Source organism: Pholis gunnellus (genome assembly GCF_910591455.1).
Source record: "Pholis gunnellus genome assembly, chromosome: 17".
NCBI lineage: Eukaryota > Metazoa > Chordata > Actinopteri > Perciformes > Pholidae > Pholis > Pholis gunnellus.
In genome coordinates this window covers 17,489,794-17,501,577 of record NC_136544.1, presented here as the reverse complement: position 1 = coordinate 17,501,577, position 11,784 = coordinate 17,489,794, and the positions used below count along the sequence as shown (strand labels likewise).

At 41.5% G+C, this 11,784-nt stretch overlaps 1 protein-coding gene across 1 annotated transcript; it reads right to left on the bottom strand.

Moving 5' to 3' along the window:
• Positions 1 to 7,255: 7,255 nt before the first annotated feature.
• On the bottom strand, positions 7,256 to 11,569 carry galr2b (galanin receptor 2b; the record flags this gene model as incomplete). Its single annotated transcript, XM_079177057.1, has 2 exons — positions 7,256 to 8,018; positions 11,196 to 11,569. The coding sequence occupies 2 exons, from the start codon at positions 11,567 to 11,569 to the stop codon at positions 7,256 to 7,258; spliced, it is 1,137 nt and encodes a 378-aa protein (XP_079033183.1).
• Positions 11,570 to 11,784: the final 215 nt, after the last annotated feature.

Genomic DNA, 11,784 nt, shown 5'->3' with positions numbered 1-11,784 from the left:
TTAAATGAGTCAATGCCAATGAATATTTTGAAAGCAATTATTCTTAAGAGGCCAGTTTGTGTGATTTTCTTTTAATGACTTCCAATCAAACACTGAATGACACAGTTTGTGGTTGAGTTACTGCCTCCGGCTGCAGAGGTACAGCTAGTGTTCATGTCGTCTGAAGACACATTGAAGCTCGTGCTCACAGTGCAGAGCGGCTCCTTGACTCTGTTCAGCAGAGGTCACATCACAGCATTTCAATGAGAAGGCCAGTGAATGTCATCAGAACACCATCAAACGTTTGTGCCATGCAGGTCACATGAAGGCATATTACACATAGTGTAAGTGCTCTATTTTACAGTCTAGAGGAGGGCTAACACACACACACTAATGTTGAGTTCATCGTGTTTACATCAAGTTCTTAAAAAACTATTTCCTGGAGTTGTGTTCCGCGATCCCCACGACCTACCATCTTAAACCTAAAATCACTGCTTAGTCGATGGCTCAGTTAAGAAGGGGCTGATCTCTAATCTGTAGCCTTCTGTAGTTTATCACAGCTGCATCTTGTGCCTGGCAGGAAGAGTTGTTTAGTGCACGTGATCTCCTTTTGATGGATCACGTTACACCAAAGAGGAAAAAAAAAAGAAGTAGATGGTAGGCGCTGTAGGCCGGCGGTTGAATTTCCCTTTCACATTGATATCCCCCTTCACTCTGTAGCAGCACTTATTATTCGGTATCTTTTGTTATTTATTTTTATATTCAATCATTGAAGCCGTTGCACGAAAGACCAGAATGCTCTTTGCAATGGACAAGGTGTGTGCGGTTTTCTGATGCATCTTGTTCGGAACATCAGCTTTGAAAGCGTCACATGTCGACCTCATTACTGCAACACTGGAACAATGTCTCAGCCATTAGTATTTCCTGTCCCCTCTATCTGGCGTTGTAAAATAAATATGCGCTGGAATAGTGGAACTGAAGTGAAAATCCTGCGGGGAAGGAACATGACATTAATATTCAAGGCCAACATGTTTTTTTTTTCTTTTCGCTGTACCTCTTCGCTGCGCAGTAGTAAAAAAACGTAACAAAAGTGTTTTTGTTGAGGAAAACCAGGCAGGAAGATAGCGGACCTTGAAACCAGAGTGCTGTGTCATACGCGTCGTTGCATAGAAACCCAGTGTAAGGAACATCTCCTCTTATGAAATGCTGCCTTTTGTTTTTTTTAGATGTCTAACTTAAATCAGTTTCGCTTTAATATATTTACTGCGTTTGCTTCCAGCGGTCCTTTTGTTTGTTAAATTATACGTCGAGTACGTGATTAAGTCAAATACTACAAGTATTATCTCGATTCTCATAGTTTATTTCTTTTGAAATATCTACAGAGTATCAAATCTGTTATCATTCTTACTGTGAAAGCCCCAAAAGTTCCCTTATTTAAGATCAATGAAATGTATATAATAAACAGAGTGCCTTTATTACTATGCTAATGATGTCTGCTGTGTGACTTCCAGACAGATGTGGGGACATAAATATCGGGGATTTGCTTTATATTTTTTGTGTAGAATTTTTTTCTTTTCTTTTGTCTTTCTTGTTAAATGTTTGTCACTATTCCACCTTTTCTATGTAAATATGTAAAACTTAAATTTGTCATCAACCAGCAGCCCAGTCAGCACATTCAGCATCCTGGACCTGTTTCTGTTCACTAACTTGCATGGTTACCATTTAAAAGGTACCTGGACAATAAATACATGCAATAAAACCAGCGCTTGACTTCTGAGTGTAATTGACCCAAACGGTTTGTCATTTGCTGCACACAACTCTTGTGATCTTGTAAACTGTTGTTCGTGTAGATCAGAATTTAAAAGTGTCTCGTTGGTATTTTCTTTGAAGTAAATGTCTGCCAAGTCACTCCGTGCATGTTTAGTTCCATTTGTATACAATGGAGAAAAACTGTAATACACCCATGTATTAATGCTACAAATATATGAATATTGCAATACTTGTATCAGTGGGTCATAGGCTCAATCATTAGGCCATGGAGAGTGACTTAACAGACATGTATTTCAATAAAACCCTCGAGATTGCCACTTTAACGGTTCCCCTGACATGATGAACTCACAGAATGTGACATACTGCAGTGTTAGGCTTTAGCCTGAAGAGGGCACTGTTCACTGTCAATTCCAAAAAATCTTTGTTCATCTCAGAGATTCTTCCTCCAAAAGTTTTTGGACAGACATGTTTGATGTTATTCGGAGAATGAATTGTGGATCAATGTGTATTCTGAATGTGAAAACAGAACTGTTTCCCTGTGAAATCCTGAACACTACTGCTCTCTCTTTCTCTGGCTGTTTACACGTTGATCCATAAATTGGATAAATGATAATCATTTTCCTGCAAATTGCCAGCAATTGTGCTGCTTCTACCTCGACTCATACAACTCAGTAACGCCTCAGAGGAACTGGATGTGTTGTGTTGCTTACCAATCGATTAACAGGCTCAGATAAGCAACGACCTCTTCTGGTGATATCTGCGCGCATTTTAGTCGATGCCTTAAAGCACCTGTGACCGCTTTTTCCTGCTACAAATAACAGTCTTTGTGCTGTCGAGTCTCGACCGCAGTACATGTGTGTAGTGAACAAAGCTTCACTGCAGGTGTCTGACGCAGTGCTTTCACACGTCGTAGGACGCCATCCTGCCGCCTGTTGTTTCTTAATGTTACTGTGGGTGAGATTTCTCTGTAAGGAAAGGTCAGTTTCTGTCTTGACGTTTCATTTCTTGATATTTCATTTCATTTGGCACGGATTAAATGGTTGGACGTCCTCCCTGCCTGTCTACCCATCCACCTGCATGCACTCTGCATGTGCACTAATAGTGCGTCACTGGAGTCTTCCACAGGCTGCTAGCTTGACAGCTGGAAGTTCTAACAACAGCCTTAAGTCCTTAAAGGCCTGAAGGGCCGGGCTGTCAGTGTTGCCGACCTGGTAACTTTCTCGCCAGATTTAGCAACTTTATCTTAAGATTTGAAGAAAACTCATTTATTCTTTGTTATTTAGATATTTACAAAGAAAAAATAGCTATGTGGAGATTCTTTTTTTTATTTGATTAAAACCCAGAGAACATCAATGCACCCATTGTGACTTCACTATTGGCTCCTGAACCAATCACTTCCATCTGTAGCTTCAACATCTTCAGCCGTCTCAAATCTCATTTCCCTTGAAGGTAGAATTGTTTTTCAAATTTTTAAATTGCATCTACAAAACTTCTTTTCTTTTTGCAAAACTGCAATCATGGCTTGAATCAGAAACCATCTCAGATCAAAAGATTAATTGTGTTTGTGTTTCCACAGCAACCACAGCACCAGTGCAGACTATTTCAAGATTTTCAGTTCCATAAATATAAATATCCAACAATGACCTCTGGCTAATGGTCCTATTATGCTGCTACGACGCACACTCTCACCCCACTTTTAGTCATCTAAGTGCCAAAAGTGTGTTTCAGTAAAAGCTTTGTTCTCTCGGCAGTAGAATTCCTCTGATAATTGGATTATTGCGTCCTTTATGTCATCTGCTGTTATTTCACGCTCACGAGAAAAAAGGTACAATCTGTGTCTACATAAGAATGTGTTGTCTGATGCTTTATTGTACTAGCAGCCGTGTTACTTTTTCTTTGGGGTATAAAACATCCTCAAATGACACACTGATGCATGTTAGAGTGGGACACTGCTTCTCTACTGACTTCTAAGCGGGACAGCAGGCTGCTCACAGACAGGGACAATGTGAAAGTATAAAACTAAATGATGTGGTGATTGCTATCAATGTTCTGTGAACTGCAGTAGTGTTTCAGAAAATGTGCTACAGCAATTGGAAAACACTGAAACTCGTCGACTCATTAACCACTAACAAAAAAACAGAAGAGTAGAATTATTCCAGCTCCACACTCCAGACTCCATGGATGGCAATGTGTGAGAGAAATATCCCATAGTTCATCACTAACAGGCTCACCGTTGTTGATGTCTCTTTCTCTCGTCTTCCATTAAGGACTGAAGGCCTCTACATCTTATCACAGGTGTTATTGTAATGGCCCACCTTACATCTCTGACGTACTCATCAGCTATGAATCTCTCTCTCAGGTCGTGCATCACGTGTCTGCAACTAAAGCTTGTGTATGAACTGTACGTAGCATGGGCTTTATGTCCTTTTGTTTGTACAATATCACTGGTTATTGATCATTTGTAGCCAGAAAAAATCCAATACAAAAGAACAGCATAGTTGAAAAGTTGTGTAAATGTCAATTCGGTGTGCTTCTTTTATGACAACGCAAGCTTAATCTATTCACCAGTGTCTTCTTTTTAGTGCAACGTGGCGCCGTGACGCCTTTGACTCTGCTCTCAGAGAAAAACCCAGAGACCTCTGTGATCTCGAGAGGTCTGCTCTGCTCGGCTTAATGTTGTTTCTTAGTCCTGCAGCAGAAAACAGCGGCTTAAAGCTTAAAGCAGCGATAAGAAGCAAATTAATGTTTCCTGTCTTTTTCTTTGGCTTTTCATCACTCCCTGCAAACCCCTCAAAGATGGATAGAGAGATAGATAGATGGATAGATGGATGGATAGATGGATGGATAGATAGATAGATAGATAGATAGATAGATAGATAGATAGATAGATAGATAGATAGATAGATAGATAGATAGATGGAAAGATAGATCTCACAGCAGAAAATATTTTATTTGGTCATGTAAGTATATATTACATTGTGTTCCAAAGCATTTTGATAAATATCTATTTAAATATATATCCTTACAATCTACAGGCTGTAACATTTGAAAAGTCTACATAATGAAACAGAGGAAATAGAGGATACTTTACAGCGTAGGAGGCAACGGGCAAGCAAACAAACAAACAATAATTTGTCAGTGCAAAGGAGAATGTTCTGTCTGGAAATTGGCTTCTCAGGAGGAAAATTGCGCTTCACACAATCTGAGCAGAAGACGGCTAAAAGACAAGAAGCAGCTCTGAGGTAGGACACAAGCTTACAGAGAAACACAGCGAGGAAGAGATACACTGAGGGTGTGCTTTCATCTGGAGAGAGAAAACGAAACAAACCATGTCAATGCTGATCATCATTTCACAGCTTTTAAATACACAAAACACACACCTTTTAAAAGACACATCTCTTCAGTGCACTCATTGATAAACAATAATAATTTAAATATATAATATTATAGAGAAACATGCCATGATTACAATCATTGCAAAATACAAGTAAAGCAATAAAATGTGTCCAGTTTTCTTCCTAAATCTAAAGTCTTTTACCAAGAACTGTTTCATTTGTATCAAAAACTAATACACTTCTTACCAGATGTATTTGACACCTGATTCCTGAATACTGGTGTGAAATTGAAATGTAACTGAATATCATATTTGTACACAAAATATTTTCTGTATGTTACAGTCATTTAGCAGACACTTCTATCTAGAGCGATTTACAATTCAGTGTCTATCTATACACCATAGGCACAGCTACGGGAGCAATTTAGGGTTCTTGCTCAAGGACACACTGACATGCGATTAGCGGAGCCGGGGTCGGGGATCGAACCACCGAACCTCTGATTGAAGTACGGCCCTGCTCTCCATTTAGCCACGTCCACCCCTACACGGCTTATACAATTCAAATATACCAGTAATATCTTGACAAGACAAAACAGCATCTGCATGCAAGAGTCAAAGGAAACTGAGCAAACAACTGCTCCAGTTAGAAAAACCACGATCTTAATAAGAGACGAGCACTTTAAAAACTAACCACAATCAGACTAACGGTTGAGTTTGTGTGAGGGAAAGACATAAGAGATTACCTTAACAGACCATAAAAGCTACAATCCCACATGGTTTTGGAAATGCTGCAGTGTTGTAATAACTGGCCTGTCGATGACCTGACGAGGAGAAGCGTCACTTTGCAGAGGAATGCCATTTCTTCAGACTTTATGAGCAGGTTCAGACCCCGAATCTGTATCAAAACCTGTTTGAGGTCAAACAGTGCTGACATACATTTGCCAACCTTTGAACATCTTTGGAAAGGTGAAACAAACATTATGGGACACATTCTATGCTGCTTTTAAAAAGTGCTGTAATAATTCTCAAATGCTGAAAAGACTTAATTGTCCAGTGTGCAGTCTTTATGGAAACCTTTTAGCAGAAGTGGAATATAATATTCACAAGTTATAATCACCTAAGAATTGTTGTGTTTTGTTTTTGTTAGCTTAGAATGAGCCCTTCATATCTACATATGGAGCTGGTCTGGCTCCTCACGTTGTCATTCTGTATGGGGGGGGGGGGGGGGGGGGGGGGGGGGACTCTGCGGCGTGTTTGTATTTTTGTATTTCTTTAAACCGATCACGATCCACTTGGGCGGTGCTAAGCACAGAATACAGACAGTGCCCTTTCAAAACAGACGGCCAATGGCAGCAATCTACATTCAGTGATTCAGCCCCATCTCCTTAAAATAACGTTCCCCACTGCATTGTGAGTTATGTTACAGAAACATATTTTGTAGGAGACAGGGTTGGGTGGTTCCGACGACCTGAACGCAGATCCGGCGCGTCCATAAAGGCAGAATAGGTGGTTGTCTATGGCAGCACCCTGGCAAGGTCGGGGGAAATGTGGGCCAACTGTACGAAAACTGCAAAGTAACCAACAAAGATCAGCAAAATGCCTGCATACTTTGATATTGTTGACACTGGGTGCACACCGGTGTTTGAGTTGTGTGAATATCTGCTTTTGTGTGCTGTTGCTGGTGTGATATGTTGCAAACAGAGGGGCGGCAGAGCCGTTTGTTCGCAGGAGTTTAATGCGCTGGTCCTGCCTGAAGGCCGGGTTCTCTGACGCCATTGGAAAGGGGGCGTTCAGTTAGATGAGACAATACACACTGGACCTTTGAATATATACCAAGCTTCAGGCCATAGTTAAGGCAAGTGGTGGAAACAGAGACATTTTCATTCTTAGTATCAAACCTTTGTGACTGAGTGTTTATCTGTTCGTGGAACATTATGGGAGTGAATATTTGACAAAGATGATGAAACAAACCCATATTTGGTTGTGGCTTCATTGTATTAACTGTATTTCAACACTTTTTGTATCAGCGGTAAATGTGTTTCATTTTAACTCTCCTCTTTGCCACCAAAACTGTGACTGTCATTATGAGCATTTCACACATTTCTTGCTGCAGTGTCATGCTTTCACATAAGGCAATCTGTAATGAGCCCGTAAGCGTCGCTGAATCACTTATCAAGTGTGCCGTTGAAAGGGCAAATTCAGTGTCACCGTGGCTTCTCTTGGCTCGCCAATCCGCCTGTTAATCATTTCACACTCATTCTGTCGCACGTTCTCCTCGTTCATGTGCGACACCTCCGTGGATCCCGCTTCGAACCCGGGCACAGTGTTGGCTACGTGGACCACGTGGACCTTATTCCTCCCGTTTTTACTGAGGATGCAGCTGAACACTTTCTTGAAGCCTTTGCGGAAGTGCTTGGACACTAGAGCGTACACGATGGGGTTGACGCAGGAGTTGGCGTAGGCCATGCAGTGGGAGAGGAGCCTGAAGGCATACGTGGTCTGATTGAAAGGGAAGTCGCCGTACAGGTAGCACAAGATCACCACGTGGTACGGCAGCCAGCAGATGCAGAAGAGCACCGTGACAATGATGATCATTTTGGTGACTTTGCGCTTGGCCCTCTTGGATTCCGACATGCCGTCCAGAGGGTCGACGGCCGTCCACAGGTACTTGATGGTTCGAGTGTACGAGAGACTCACGATCAGCACGGGGATGACGTAGCCGAACAGGAAGGTGCACGTGTCCAGCACCTTCCGGTTCTGCTCCTCCCAGCCGGGGATGCACACGGTGCTATTGGCGTAGTCGATCAGGTCGTAGTAGCTGAGATAAGGACCGGCGAAGACCAGGGAGAGACCCCAGATGATCACCATGGCCACCACTGCGTTACACGGAGTCCGTAGCTCTCTGGAGCGCAGCGGGTAACGGATGGCCAGGTACCTACAAACAGAGAACACAGTGACACGTGATCCAAACCACGCGGTGCAGTGTTATCATTATGAAAGAGAGCTTCATATTAACGTCTAAACTTGGTATACAAAATGTGTACTTGCATAACATTGTAGATATTATGACAGAAGCTAACTAAACAAGTGAAATAGTTCACTAGGTCAGTCAATGAATTATTTAGTCAGCCCAGTGAAACCAAAAGTGCACGATGACTTTACGTTTGTTACGTAACTTGCATAAGAAAGTCTGCTGAGGGCCAAGTCAAATAAACTTTACCAATCAATTAACAACTTTATCCACGTGGCATTGAGTGATACGAGGCTGAATATGAAATGTATTTATGAATCATATTTTTGATTTGATAAAAAGAGTATTCCAGAGAAAAATTAGATTTTGAGGTGTCTACTCAGAAATAATTTAATTTGGGTTAAATGAAGCTGAGATTAAATGTTGAAAGTTGATTCCAGTATCTACATTTCAGTTGTGGATCACAAATTGAACTCGAAACTTAATCATTTTCTGGTTTCAAAGCTTTCAGCTGGCATATTATGAATTAAATGTTACGTCACGACGCAGAGAGCATTGTCTGAGTGAAGACAATGTGACAATTGATTGTGGTTTTACTCCCCCATTAGTTTGATTATATGAAGGGAATATCCACTCAGGAAGCTGCCACCTCCACAATGAGGCTTCTGTGTTGGATGATAATCAGTAACACCTCAGTCGTTTCTGGGTTTTATTGAATACAAAACACCTTAGGGAAATATGTTAAACTGTAATATCCACAGAAAGGTTTTTGTAGGATTTTCAGTGGGATCGGATCGCGCATGCATCGCTTGGTAAAATCAGCACAGAACATGACTGTGCCTTGTGCTGTGCTCTTGATGTTGCTGAGCTGGTTGGCGACAAAGGAGCGAATCCCACCACACATCACATGGCGTCATGAAGAAAGAGCCTGATGTTTTCATGACAGATCTCTTTCAATATTCTGACACCACACTGCTTTTCGCACATTATTGCTGAGGTCGTTGCCTCTCCGTCACCTGGTTTGTTCCTCTTTGAACATGTAAAGCTGTATTTGCCATATTCAACATGCTGCTTTATGAGCTCAGGTTCTCTGAGGGCTTCTCTGTTTCCAGGGGCAAGGATTCTGGGTAAAGCTGCAAATCCACGTCGTCCCCATCTGCATTTACTGGACACTTCAGCTAGCTCTCGAGAGTCAGAGTCATCAGCCTTTGGTCTTTGAAACCTGAGTGAAATGGGGCCAAAGACACTTCACGTTCAACATGAGAGAAAAAAGCACATGGAGGCTCGATGACTTGGACGACTGCAGGTACTCAGAAAGCAGTTTTGATGTTGTACGAAAGCATGAGCTAATGAACAGTCTTTTCATGTCTGACAAGATGCTTTGCTTTTAGTGCTTTGAGAGAGCTACCAATTATCAGATACCAATTAAATGTAGAAAAGCAGACTGGGAAACATCTTCTATGCTACGAATTACAGACTCACCACATTGTCTGTGAAATTGAAATGGCTGAATTTCAATGTATCCCCATACTTTACGATGTACTGGCTCAATCCAGATGCTGTTTCCGTATTTTCTTCCCAACTGCATCACTGAGTGATCATATTGGATTTCTGTTCAAACGTGCTATATTATGTGTAACTGCAGCCTCAACAGATGTTTGTTTTAATGAGGAGGTTAAAAAAATCGAGAAATCGAGTTTCCCATTTTCTGGAGTTGGAGGCACAAATGATATATTATCTTACATTACCTCAGTTACTTATGAAGTCAAGTATTTGTGCAAATGAACTCCCTGATTAGAAGCTATACTGGCAAATCGTTTTTTTTTATATTGAATCATTTTCACATGGGATATTTCTCTGGCATAAAATCACAGTCAACGAATGATCTGCCTTTGGGCGGCTCACTGTAGCAGCAAATACTTTCCATTAAAAGTGTGTATGTGTGTGTGTGTGTGTGTGTGTGTGTGTGTGTGTGTGTGTGTGTGTGTGTGTGTGTGTGTGTGTGTGCTGCTGCTCAGGCTGAACTGTGATTTCATTCCTTCTGGGGATTCCTGGTCTAAAGTGTAACTGTAAGCTGTTGACTTTTTTTTTAACTGGTTACACAGGAACTGAGGAGGAAGACAGCTGAAATCCATTAACACCCCGACCCGGTTGTCCCTGCTCTTTTCCAGACTGAGGAGGAAACGTCTCGCTGGTAGGCTGAAACATCCATTGAACTCTCTAAATTGTTAATACAGCCAGTGTGAGCAAATGGTGTCTGCTGCAGAGGGCAGCTGCACACCGACTCTGTTCATATTGACTGAGCTGACAACGTTCCCAACAACTATAATGATGGCTTGGCGCTCCCTCTGCAAGGGATGTCATTTCAAGGATAACGCATGATTTTCTCACAAGATGGTTAATTACATATGCAGCGTCTCTGTAAGGTCTTATTGTTCTTTTACATGACTGTGTACCTCCAGGGTATACAAGTGTGGACTTGAATAAATGCTACCTTACAGCCCTCCTTCATGATTTTTTTAGGTTTGATACTCTTTGTTGTCATATAAATCTTGCTCAAACTGATATGATTCATGGAGATGGTCTTTTGAAGGAAAACATAATACATATTTCATAAGTTAATAACACATGAACCGTTGTATGAGGACGTGTCATTTTGTGTATTTAGTGTGAGTAACTTTGCGACCTATAGCCGTCATGTTGTAAACAATCGAGAATTTACAGCTAAACAGCAAAATATGTTTCTGAAAAGATTTGAGGCGAGAAATAGACAGAATCTGGATTCATATTTTGATATTTGCATTTAAAGAGACTAAACAATAAATTAGTTAATTGCAAAAATGTTCAACAGATGAATCATTGCCGTAGTTGCAGCCCCAGTAGCAACAACCTTTTGAAACAGGAATCAAAGGGCTTCATGGGAAATGCAACACTGACAATCACCCTCCTGTTCTCTCATTTGTTTACAATAATTATTTCAAGGTAATTTGTTTATGGATGTTGCAAATGTCAACAATAAGCCTAGTGGGTGGGTGGATATGATTTAGAAAGAAGTAAGTATTTGCTGTGTTGTATAACATGCTGTAGTCTGTTTACGCGCATAGTTAAATACTGTCTCATATGGGATGATTATCAACTCACCTGTCAACAGAGACAGCAGCGAGTGTGAAGCTGCTGGCGTACATGGTGAGGTTGATTAAGAAGTGGACCACTTTGCACATGAAGGAGCCGAACACCCAGCCCTCCAGAGAGTAGATGGTGGCTTGGAAAGGAACGCAGAAGATGATGAAGAAGAAGTCGGCCACACTCAGGTTGAGTATGAACAGGTTGGTTGTGTTGTAGCCCACCTGCCCGCTGCGCAGGAGCACGGCGAGCACCAGGCTGTTGCCGACGGTGCCCAGCAGGAAGATGAGGGAGAACACCACCGACACAATCACACTGGTCGGGTTCAGCTGGTAGCTTTCAGATGCATTCGTCAGCCCTCCCGGCCTGCTGAAGTCCTCAAAGTCAGCCATTTCTGAAATATGAAGTAGAAGAAGAGAGAAGATGCATGATGACTATAATTCATAATCACTATCTTTGAGCTTTTGATTGTTTTACTACGTCTTCTGGGTGGAAATCTTCAATCACATCAACTGACAGTGCTGTTGTGCAATCACATTTCCCGATCCAGCACCATTCCCTCCCCATTAAAGGAGAGCATTAATATTTTAATATAGCAGCAAAAAAC